This window comes from Equus caballus, chromosome 1 (assembly GCF_041296265.1).
Source record: "Equus caballus isolate H_3958 breed thoroughbred chromosome 1, TB-T2T, whole genome shotgun sequence".
In the NCBI taxonomy this organism is placed as follows: Eukaryota; Metazoa; Chordata; class Mammalia; order Perissodactyla; family Equidae; genus Equus; species Equus caballus.
The window spans coordinates 14,447,646-14,460,472 of NC_091684.1; the positions used below are offsets into that span (position 1 = coordinate 14,447,646).

General features: G+C 39.5%; 1 protein-coding gene across 1 annotated transcript in view; it reads left to right on the forward strand.

Annotated features, from left to right (window-relative positions):
- Window positions 1-12,505, forward strand: part of CACUL1 (CDK2 associated cullin domain 1) — a 67,454-nt gene extending 54,949 nt beyond the window's left edge. Inside the window, exons 7-9 of the mRNA XM_001494080.7 lie at window positions 745-883; window positions 7,083-7,126; window positions 7,567-12,505. Coding sequence (XP_001494130.1) covers window positions 745-883; window positions 7,083-7,126; window positions 7,567-7,607 — 224 coding nt within the window. The 3' untranslated portion in view covers window positions 7,608-12,505. The remainder of the gene's footprint in view (window positions 1-744; window positions 884-7,082; window positions 7,127-7,566) is intronic.
- Window positions 12,506-12,827: the final 322 nt, after the last annotated feature.

Genomic DNA, 12,827 nt, shown 5'->3' on the forward strand with positions numbered 1-12,827 from the left:
GTTTGGTCTTATTTGTAAAAATGCTTTGTAATAAATATACTAATTTATCTGTCATGTCTGACACAAATATTTTCCTTAGACTTCTCTTTGCCTATTTATGTATGAATGTTTATTTTTCTTTAGATTATTCTCTTGATCTTTTATCTTAATAACCATTTAATTCTCTTTTCTTTTACTGTTAGATATAATTTGCTGTAACTTAACATGGGTCAAAATAGATTTTTATTTCAAAAGTAACTTCCTAGTTATCTCCAGCCCACTTATTAAATAGTCAACCCCTCTACCCCCATTTTTGTGGTACTTCTTTTTTTATAAGTCTGCTTATTACTACCTGTAGTCTTCTATTCTTGGGCCAGGATATTGTTTTAATTAATGCTTAATGGGGCTGGTATTGCCACCAAGCCCCCTCCCTCCAAATCGCCTCCACTCAGAATTCTTTGGTTTATCTCATTTGTTTGCCTCCATATTTAAAATTTTTGATAACGTCCCTTCAAAAATTCTCTAGAGATTTTCATTAAATTTTGTTAAATCAGTAAAATGTAAAAATATCTGCTTTCTTTGTACTGTAAATTCTTTTTAGAGAGGAAATCGAACCTCTTTGTATGTTATCAGATGGGATTGCACTATTTTTTTCCCCATTGTAAGTTTGGTTTACTTTATATTCTTTGAACAAAGAAAAACTTACCCTTTTCCATTTACTTTGTCTATATGATTGCCGTAATGAATCTTCTCCTTCCCTCACAGAGTGGGTTCAGATGGCTCCAACTCTATTTTCTAAATTTATTCCAAACATTCTCCCTCCGGCTGTGGAATCTGAACTTTCTGAATATGCTGCTCAAGATCAGAAACTTCAAAGAGAACTAATACAGAATGGCTTTACAAGGCAAGTTTTTTTTCCTTTTGTGACAAGATATGTCCATTTCCTTAGGCGCGTTTGGCTTGGCAGGGGAGGGCTGCAGGGTTCTGAGATCAGCGTGCAACTGTGCGAGAATCAGAGGAGCCGTGCCCAGATCGGCAGCTCCCTGTCTGGGGAGCTGTTGAAGCTGGGTTTGATTTTGTGGAAGCTGCTCTTCACTAAATGGATTTTGAAGAAGGGATTTCTCGTTGGGTGGGCAGTCAGGCTGGGCACTCTCCAAAGCTCTTCCAGCTTCCGTCCTCTCATATTCAGTCTGAACACTTGGAAAAACAATGTAGAAATTTTATCATCAGTTATAATGAACTGTTATGACTAAATTAGTAAAGAGGCTTTAGATTCTGTTTTTTATATTTTCACTTTTGCCCTAAATGCTAGTTATTTCTTCTTAAAAAGTAAGATATCTGTTGATATGTGTCTAGAAAATTTGACTTGCTTGACTTTGCTAGTTTTTCTAAAATTTGCAATTCAATATCATGGCTACATCATGGAAAATTTTGCAAAGTGCATATTTTCAACTAAAACTGTATAAAAATTTTGTGATTCCCTATGGGAAAGCACTCTGTGTCACCAGATCATTGAAGGGTACAGTAATACCTTATATTTTCATAATCCTTACTTAGCACTTGTACCTATCTTCTCGTACTGGAATCCCTGGCTTTAAAGGAAGAAAACTGTGGAAAGGAGGACGCCTGGCTTCCTCACTTCAGCATAGTTAGGACTGCTGGAGGTGGATCTTCTCTTTCATAGGGTCTGAGGCCAAACCAGGTCTCAGAACATGAGTTACTCAGTCTCTAGTTTCAGTACAGGTTAGGAAAGAAAGCAGATAATTTGTTCTTTGTTGCCGGTGGGTTGGCACTTATCCCCTTTTTGTCCCTGTGGCATCTGTATTCGTGTGCTAGTGGGGGCAGTAAGTAATCCACTGGTCGTTTACCCCACTCACTGGCAGCTCACACTGGAACGCCTCAGTGAAGCTGTGGAGTTAGGTCTGGTCAACCTGACTTTCTTGTGGTGAGTTAGGGGAAGGAAAGGCCAGTGGGAAATGGTAGAATGGAAACAGCTAGTTTTTCTCCCTGATGTCCAGTGGTCAGGTGTTTCCTGACATTTACTTTAATATTATTTCACACATAGAATGAGACCGTTTAATGCCGTTGTTATTTTACTTATTTTTGAAGAGCTAATATATTTATATAATTCAAAAATAAAAGTGATACAAAAAGTATACATTGAGAAGTTTTGTTCCCACCTGTCTCTCCATCTACTCCCACCCCCCTAGGTAACCATTTTTATTAGTTTCTTATGATTCCTTCCAGTGGTTTTTTTTATTTACAGTTACAAGCAAACATAATGTATGTTCTTGTTTTCATTCCTTTCTTACACATTCCATTGTGCAGATACACTACAGCTTACTTACCCAGTCCCCTGGTTGGCAACGTGCATTATTTCCATCTTTTGTTATTACAGAGAATGCTGCAGTGAATAACCTCGTACATGCATAATTTTCTACCTGTTGCTGGTATATCTGGAGAATAAATTCCCTCAAGTGGGATTGCTGGGTCAAGAGTCAATGCAGTTAGAATTTTGATTAATATTGCCAAATTGCCCTCCATAGGGGATTGTGCCATTTTGCATATCCACCAACAGAGTTGAAAGTGCTTCTTGTTCATGGCCTTGCCTACACAGTATGGTGCTAAGCTTTTGGATTTTTGCCAGTCTGGCAGGTGAAACATAAGTACTCAGAGTTGGTTTAATTTGCATTTCTCTCATGAGTGTGAGGCTGAGCATATTTCCACAGAAATACGTCTGCTTTTTCTGTAAACAGTCTGTTTTTGTCCTTGCTTTACTCTTCTCTTTGATTGTTGGTCTTTTTCTCTTGGTTTCTAGGAGCTCTTTCTGTAGTGAAGAGATCGATTCTCTGCCCAAGATAAGACAGTTATTTTTTTCAGTTTGACTTTGCTTATGGTGGTTTTTAAAAAATTTTAAGTCATGCAGAAGTTTTTAAATATTTTTATTTTTATTTATTATTTGTTTTAGTTTAAAAAACTAACTTTATCGTTTTTTCTTTATGGCTTATATATTTTGAATTATAGTTAAAAGTTTTTCCTTAAATGTTTTTAAATAAATGCAAAATAATCTGAGTGTACCTTCTATGTTTTTTTTCCAAGGCTGACCACAATTTGAAGTCTTTTATGCTTTTATTCATGTTTTATTTGAATGTTTGCTTATAATTTTAGAGATGAGCTTATTGATGCTTTTAAAAAATAAACAGTCTTCTGAAACTTTTATTCCTGTGAAGCAGTTTAGGAAGATAGCTTTTGTGGATTTTTCAGAACTCCTTGAATTCACCTTCCATAACAGTGTGTGGAACTGTTTAAACACATCCAGAGACATTTTCCTAATCCTAATTTTGGAACTAGAGTAAGAGAACAGGGCCAGGCCAGCCTGATGATAGTCGCTCTTATGTCACGTTTGCTTGGGCTGAGATGGGTAACTGACTTGCTGAATAGCCTCACGTAACATTGCCTTCGTATGGGAAGGACTAACGTAGCGCTGTTCTGCCAAGGCCAAGTGGGTCGTATTCAGGGAACTGCCTTGGATTTTTTATGTAAATTGGAATTTTTCTTTCTCTTAGTGGAATTCTTTCATACAACTTTTGCCTGAAACTGAAACGTTAGAATTCCAAGAGGTGATAGAATTAAAATGTTTTATTTTACAAACTTTCATGAATTGGGCCATTTCTAGAATTAAGTTAACAATTCATTATATGTTTACCATGAGGATTAAAGTCTGCCTCGTAAATTATCCTGATGGGCACTTTGCACAAAGTAAGCCCTGCCTAAGCTGATGTTCTCAGACTCACTCTGCCCCACTGCCAAGCTGGCCCAGACCGGTCAGCAAGCATGTGCACACACCATATTCTTAGCAGCTGAAAGTCTGCCTGTACGTCCAGCTTTTGTGCTTCCAGCTCTTGTCCCGCATTCTGCCCTGCCACACTTGATCCCTTCTTTGATCGTTATTTGGCTAGGATTGTTTTGGAAGAAAAGTTGTGCACTCATACAAAAAAATTTGAGAATATAGTATAAGCTATCTAATAAGAATTCTGTTACTGGCTGTTCTGATATGAGGAGTCATTTTATGGTTTATGCCTAGCCAACCACATGATTCCTGTTCAGCTGTGCAAACTGTTTTTTCATTAAAGATTATGTTCCACTTAGTTGATGTCGGGAGCCCAGAATAGGCAGGACAGGTTTGATGTGGATGGCAGGGCGGTCCATAGGTTTGATGTGGATGGCACAGAGTGTTTGAAATGTTTAGAAATAATGTGTGACTGTTGTCAAATATATCCTCTTTTGCAGTTAATGGACAGATTCTTATTTGAGCTGGAGTTTATGTTCCAGCTCCAAGAAAGATTTTTAGGTGCATGGAAATATAGTGTGGAGTTATTTCAAAGCAAGAATTAACATAAAAGCTAAAAGCAACATTTTCTTTTTACCTGTTACCTGCGTAATTGAATTGATTATTGTGGAGGAGAGCAGGTTGGTGTCTCTTGTTGTCAAAGATTGCATTTGGAAGATAAGCTCCTTTGAGAACTTGTAACGTGCACATCCTCAGATGGGACATCCTCATTCCAACCAGCTTGTGGTCCTCTACACAGTGTCTGCCAAACAGCTTTTAAGGGCAAATAAAACGTTCTTTCTGAGTAATTGTTACCTGGATTTCTGAAACAAAATAGAACTTAATAGGAGTGTTGTTGGTCTTTTAGGCTGTGGGTAACTCTAGAACTGGGCTTTTCCATTTGTGGCAGGGGTCTTGTTTCCAGGGCAGCTTATAGCTTTCTGGACTTCGGCAGCCTCTCGCATACATCATGTTTACGTCCTTTCTTCCTTCCTCCTGTTCTCCCATCTCTATTTTTCTCCTGTTATTTTTGCATGTTCAGTTTTTATTTAACCTCTGAGGGGTAGTCCTGGAGGTTGTCTGTAGAAATTGAGGTTCCAGATAGAAGATCCTTTATCTTCCTTTTGATCAGCATTAACTTGTTTGTTTCAGAATATTTGGTGAATGCTGCTGTGATGACACTAGTGTAAATAATAATGTAAGACATTCTGCTGGCTTTGGGTAGGTGTAGTGTTAACAATAGAGGTGGAATTAGAATGTCTGTTTAAAGCTCGTTAGGCTGACTAAGGCTGATTCATGCTAAATGTTGTGTGCATGTTTTGCCCTAAATGCTCAGCCTAGAGAAAAACCCTTGATAAGGCCATTAGGGTTTGTTCTCTTTCTGTTGGTCACTGCGACTCCTCTCCTAGCCCGAGCAAGAGGCTTCTGTCCTTGTCTTGAGCATGACCAGAGAAAGAAAATGGGAAACTTTGGCAATCTGGAAGATGGTTCAAAAGTAGAAACTAATTATTTGGACTAGGATTTTAATAATCCATCTGTAGAGGCCATCTATGAATTATTCACTGATTTATTAATTCAGCAAATGGTTATTTTCTACAACATGCTGAACACTGTTCTAGGTACTGGGTGAATAAGACAGGCAGCATTCCTGTTTTTATGGTGCTTATGCTCTAATGTCAGGAGATAAATAATAAACATGTAAACAAATTATTTCAAATAATAATAAATGCTGTGAAGAAAGTGAAACAGAGTGGGATAGAGAGTGAGTGACCGACCAGGGCGTGTGTGTGGGGCTGTTCCAGCTCACCTGGAAACGTGACGCCTTCCAAGGAGAGGGCATTCCAGCTGGGGTTTAGATGCTGATAAGGAGACAGGCAGCTGGCTAACTAGGGGGAGAGTGTTGCAGGCAGAGAAAATAGTAAGGACAGAAGTGCTGACCTGTCCAAGGGGCAGGAAGGAAGCAGAGTGGCTGCAGTGTAGTGAGCAGAGGTAGAAAATGAGAGTGGTGAGGTCGGCAGGAGCCCGTCTCACATGGCTGGGAAAATGAATTTGAATTGATTTTTACCCCAATGGGAAGCCAGTGAAGGGCTTTAATCAGAGATGTGAAATAATCTTGGTTATGCTTTCACATAAGATCACTCTGGCTCTTGTCTGGACTAATAAGAGGACTCTTGCAGCTGTGTAGGGAGAGATGACAGTGTCTTGGATTGGGACTGTAGCCCCTGGGGTTATGAGGAGTGGTTCACTGTGGACTGTGTTTTGGGATAGAATGCTCCAGGGTGAGGCTTGGAATCAAGAATGAACTGTGAGCCAGTCGTGATGGCCTCGTGGTTAAAGTTCAGTGCTCTCCACTTCAGCGGCCCGGGTTCGGTTCCTGGTCATGGAACCACACTACCTGTCTGTCAGTAGCCATCCTGTGGTGGCAGCTCACATGGAAGAACTAGAAGGACTTGGATCTAGAATATACAACTATTTAGTGGGGTTTTGGGGAGGAAGAAGAAAAAACACAGGAAGATTGGCAACAGATGTTAGCTCAGGGCAACTCTCTCCCAGCTAAGGAACCGAGGAAGAAAAAGCTAGTGAACTGGTCATTATTACTCATTACTTAAGCATTTTAGTCATTTGTCTGGATTATTGTCTGAGAAACCGGAGAGACAAAAATAGAATAGACTTGACAGGTAGCACAGGACCTAGTCAGAACCTCTATTTTCTTATCTCTAAAGTAGAGCTGGAATCTCTGCTGTAGGTGCTTGAGGATGAACTGGTTCATGTATTTAAAGGCTCATGTTCTTCTGCCTGCGAGAAGAGTTTTCATACATTAAGATTCTCAGATTTTTCAAAAGCTTTATGCAGTTTTTGGTCTCGTAATAGGGCTTTTAGGGAAGATTTTGAATTATTCTCTCTGTTGTACTTTTGAAATTTGCCATAGTATATGGAGGTCACTAGGGAAGTTGATAGCAGAACCCAGGTTAATCTTCAAAGACATTTTAGTCTGAACCTATTTAGAACCCAGTGTAAATCGTCTTTATAGATAATCCTTCCTTCATTTAATAGCTTTCTATATTTAAAAGACAGCACCATTTAGCTAAGAATATTCAGGTTATAAATGACTCAACTACTGTTTAAATTTAATGTCTATTTTAAAATAGGTTGTTGGGTTAGAGTGGAAATATCTGCTCTCCTCCATTATCAGCTGTGTCAGTTCATTTCTCCTGTTTGGTATGTGAAGATGTCAGTCACTTCTGTTGACTCCCTCTTCTTTTCTTATCCCCAGAGGTGACCAGTCCCGGAAGAGAGCTGGGGATGAGTTGGCTTATAGTAAGTAATGATACTCCTCACCATCTTGATGGTTTGGTGGTGTAGGGCAGCCACTGGTGGTGACGCGCAGTGAGTATGAGGATGTCCGCGGTGTTCTTGATGGCAGTCTTAGAAGGCTCTGTGTGCTCGAGGTCAGAGTGTTCCACACGCTGTGGCAGCTCTCGAGTCCAGCTGGCTGTGGTGCTTCTCAGGCAGTTGTCACGAGGCTGCCACGTGCTTTAGTGTCTCTTAGAATGGGATGATGACCCAGTCTCAGTCCATGATCTAGCCCCCTTTCACTTCTCTCAAAACCATACGGTTTTCAGTTTTGGGGTTTTTGAAGAATGTCCTTTTGGGGATTGCGAGAGGGATCAGAAATATGTGTGAAATATACACATTCCTACCATTATCAGATGCTGTCTGCTATTCATACTTTTTCCTGTTCCGATATTTTCTTTCAGACAGCTCGTCAGCATGTGCAAGTTCCAGAGGGTACAGATAGTGAATGTGTTGAATGTACTTTCCTTCCTGAAAAGAGGACACACTGGAGCTGCAGAGACTATTGAGAGCACAGCGGGGTCCTGCGACACTCAGGAGCTGTCACAAAGCCCTTCTTGGAAGAAGATGTGGGACTTCTTACTTTGGTCTGTAATTTTAAAAAACAAAAAAACTAACAAAAACAAAAAACAGTCAGTTGCTGCTAGACTTGGGGATGATTTTGAAATGGGACAATCTTTTAATGAGTTTATCTACAGATTCCGTGAGGAACAAGCATCTTGAAAAGTGACCATTGCTAAATGAAATCTGGCAGCCCAAATCAGCAGCTTCCTCCAAAAATATAAGAGCAGAAGAATCGTTTTTTCCTAAAGCACTTGATTTGTTCATTTGTGGACTTGGCACTTCGGCATATTGGTTTCACACATCAAGATATCTTTTGCTTTAAAAATCAAGAGGATCATTACAATACAGTATTTTTCACCCATAACCAAAACAAACCCTTTTAAAAGAGTTGGTCTTTGTTTAGCATTAGAAAGTCTCGTTAAGGGAAAATGCTAACTCTGCTTTTGCTATAATTTTCCCCATAACTTTTCCCCCATTAGTTCACAACCTTCTTCTACTCTGTGCCTTGAGCTTTGTGCACTTTGCAACTCTGTGACCATGTTGTGAAACTCACAAATGCTTCCTGAAAAAGCGTGTGGTACCACAGGCTAACCCACCACGTCAGGTGTGACTGTAACGGGATGCTCAGTAAGCGGGAGAATAGAAGCGTGTGGCACGTTGGTCAGACCTCCCCTTCTTCACCGCGGCGTCTTCACGTTGACGTTGGGGACCAACTCTTGTAGAACATTTCCATTCCCTCTGTCACTTCATGTGATTTCACCAGCTGCTGTCGTATTGCATTACGCAGGTTTAGGGCTGGGCAGTAGCTTAGCATTAGAGCTGCCCTTTTTAGTGTTGTTGAGAATTAGCCAACGGTGAAAGCTGGTTCCTTGGCGCTCTAGGAAGCAGATACGGTTATTAAATCCAAATATAATCAATGGCGTGGGATTCCTGGTCCATTTCATTTTAAATGGGTGAGGTAAGTACTTAAAAAAAAGTCTGCAGTCTGCATCTTTTAAACGTTATATTCGAGTATAATAGAGAAGTAGCTATGCTGTTTTAAGGCTCCTTTTCAGCTGTAGCAAAGCTATATTTTCTGTTTTTCTACACCCACAGTGCTATTTAGTTCCATATAAAAGACTCTGAAGCTTATTCTAGGTGTTTTTGAAAGGCAAAGAAAAATAGAAAGATGTGGCAAGGGAAAACTATTTTTCTTCTCAATTTTGCTTGAATCTAAGTTGAACATATGCTTGACTCTATTCAGCTATGTCAGACTAATATTTACCTCTTTAGAAAACTTAGGGCAGACAAAGAAGACATCATGGATGCTGGCACACTTCTGATTTGCGGGTTTTTCATAGAGTTGCCTCTGCCACTTCAGTTTGTCCTTTTTTTGTGGAGTGGGGTGGGTGGGTGAGTTAGAAGTGTGATATTGGGAGCCACTAGGTCATCTAATAGAAGCCCTCTATTTGTAAAATTGTTATTCAAAGAAGTAAAAGTAAATGTTGTCAGATTGATTTTTTTTTAAGTACTTATCAACCAGAGTTGGATTTTGAATTGGACCCATTTAACTCTATGAGCATCTTGGATTGTATTGATAAACACTGAATTACTGTAGGAATCACTATACCCTGTACACTTTGATTTGCTACACCAGTAACATTCTGGTATCAAGGAAGAATTCCATTTTATCATGAAAGCCAAATTTTACTTTTCTCAGTGGAATGCTTACTGCAGGCTTATAAAGAACACTTGCACCTGGAGTCTCTCCTGAGTGGTTTTAATAATATTTCTGAAAGGAACAGAATTGGAATGTTTCTTTAAATGTGGATGAATTCTTCAGTATCCTAATAATATGCCGAAATGCTTTTTCTGGGAAAGAGTGTTCTTCTTTGGCCAACAATGGAACTTTCCCTATAAAGCATTGTATTATGATGTGAATTGGCATTAAAACCTTTGGATGCTTTTGCATTATTAAGTTAATGGAGAAATATTTTATATTGTTTTCTTTTTATTATTATGTATGTGTTAACAAAAAGTTGGCAGTGTAAAGTTTGCAAAATTTAATTTCTCTAAATTTTTGCACAGTGATTACAACCAGCTATGGGCCAGGGCTTGGTACTGCAAAGCCGTGATTGGAAGGCTCTGTAGAGAAAATACACGCATTCTCCCAGTGCATGTGACCTGGTTGTTACTCATCTTGGCCCCTTGAGGTACATCGTATGAAAAACCTATTTATTTCAAGTCGAAATTGACCTTGCTTACTTAATTGGGATTCTTAACAACATTTCTAGTTTGCAACATGAGAGGAAATCAGATTTGCCCTCCATTTTGTATTGAGTAAGCACTGTTTGCCAGAAGTATTTTCTTCTCATGTTCACTTGTGTTCTTCTTGCCAGTACAGTATATAGTTTCTCCACCCCAGTTAAATACTGGCTTTTGTGGGGCCCAGATCATTGAAGACAGAAAATCGCACATGCAAGGCTGGTGGTCTCATTAGTCGACACGTGCAGTTGATGTGGCTCAACTGACTAGCGTGTGTGTGCAGCCTGGAACTAGACCCTCCGAAAGAAAGCCAGTTCAGTCACTTGAAATCATGCCATGGAAAAGTAAATAGATGATAATTGTTTCCAGAGACAGTACTTATTTTAAAGGTTGGCCTTAAGCTTCAGTAACAGTGTCATCTCATGTCCTCTGTTGTCACAGCTGCACCCTAACCCGACAGGAAGTACTGCTTTGTTTTCTGTGGGCAGAAAGCAAAATCTGATGTAGTGACTCTTGACCCAGTAGTTCTTAGGTAGAGTTAGTGAGAAGAGACACAAACCTGGATGCGTGAGTTGTGCATTATTAACTTTGGTGGGAAAGTTACCTTTTTTCCTGTCCCTTTTACAAGTTTGAGGCAGTTCCCCTCCCTTTCTTTGAGGTATAGGATGAAAACTGATTTTTGAGTAGGTGAGATTGTAGAAGAATGGATGCCCGTGGCCATTAACACTGCACAGGCATCTTCAGCGCGGCAGCCCTGTAAAGCTGCCACCCCCCTTGCTGTATGCCGTGCTTTCTGTTGGGTTGCAAATTTGCACACATAAAGAATTCCTCAGGAAGAGTTTGCACATGCATCACCTCACAATATTCTGTACTGACCAAACAAAGGATTTGAAAGTTTTTCAGCACGGAAGGAGAACTTGAGAGTGGTGGTCTGTGCACACATACTAGCAAAGGTAGTGGTGATCCAGCAAACACGGTTGTTTGTGCAGTAACAGAGTGAGCAGGAGCACTTGTATCATAGTATTTAAATAAGCCTGTTTAATCTCCCAGAGTAACGCTTCCAGATCACCTTTTTCTCATTGAGGCTAGCTGTATTTTCTTCTGTGTTTTTTGTGTTTTATTGCAGTTAATTATTTCCATGATGATTATTCAAGAGGCATTTCCCTTGAGCTAAAACTCAGTTGTTTAATAAGCACCTAGTATTAAAAAAACTAAACATTGTTTTATGAATATACACTAATCTGAAATATTAAAAAAAACTTTACAACTAAAAAGCAAAACAAAAAACCTATGTTAGCTATCCAGTCATTGTTTGGATGTTTTGGTTGATTTTTTTATGGTGTCTCATTGAGGTTCTTAGCTCAGAATATTATGTTTACTTTAATCCAGGTCTAGGCCTCTTAAGGGGCTTTAAATTTTAAGATCAGAATGTGAATCCCTTGACCAACACCTGTAAGAGGTTTATAAGGTCTTTTTGACTGTGATTACTGTTTTCAGTAAGCTTACATGAGATGAAGTTCGTGCTTATCAAACTTAAAATAGAGGTCACAGGAGTTCATAGAGAAATGGCTCTCCTATTACTTTCATTACCTTGTTGAAATTTGCCCCAGTTTCCGGCCATCAGAATATATGAAAGGACCCCTGTTCTTTTCCGAGGGAAATGATTCTTCTTCTGTCCTTACTGTTTATTAACTAAGTCACTGATACTTTCCCTCCTGCACTGGCCAAGACCCTTTTCGAACCTCTTGTCAGAGCCGAGTGGCACAAGTACATACACTATTTCTGCTTATGTTGATGGAGTGGCTGTGGGAGCATTAAAGAAAATGCTAATCAGAGGTACATTCTTATAGGACCCTAGCATATATTGCACCCATGCTGGTTGGAGATTATCTTCGTTTCTGGTTGGACTGCATTGTTTAGAAAAATGTTAATGGCTTACAATTCTGGGAATTTTTAGTGTGGCTCTGGGGTGAATTCTGTGGTTTGAAAAAAATAAATATTTTGTATTGATTCTCACATGTCATTTCAATGTTGTGACTATGTACTAAATGCAATAAGACTGTGGATATTCTTTTAGAAGGATATGTTTTGTTAAACAGATGGCAATTTAATTGCTGTCATTAGTCCCGTTTGTTAATATTATAGCCATGCTATTCAGGAGAAATTATTCAAATGTGAAGTTGTGGGAAGCTATGGCTGGAAACAGGAATGCTTAGGAAGAAATGGGAGGTCAAATGCAGACAAGAGGCGTTTGCCACCCACCAGCACAGCCAGAGTGAGAAGGAAGCAATGAAGTCTTGTCCCTGGTGGTGCTTGTTTGTTGGAAAGCATTAGAACCTGGTGTTCTGTGCGTCAGCTCTGAGTAATCCAAGAAAAACAAAATGGTGGGTGAAACTCTTATTGACCGGGGATGCAAAGCTGACTTTGGCTCTGACCTTTAACTCTTGATGGATTTTGAATCACTCGTTCTGTATTAGAGTGTAAACCATCACTCTAAAACATTGTGGTTATTGAAATAAATCTTGTACAGATGTCCTTGGCCTTGTTATATTGATACCTGGTTCACTGGAACTTTGTTATAATACAGAACATAGGATTTTGCTTACAGTACATTCAGTTGCCTCCTAAACCGTAACCACACTCGGCATGTGTCTGTTCTGCCGTGGTTCATTAGCCCGCAGGGCAGTGTCCATCTCGACCTGTGTACCAGTGAAGAGAACTGTGCGTGTGTGTTTCACTGTGTACATATAATCACATATTCTATATACACGTATAGTATATATGCATATGGACAGATATATGTAGTTTTTCTTTTTTAAACAGTGACACATTGTGGGCCTTTAATTAAAACTTGCTG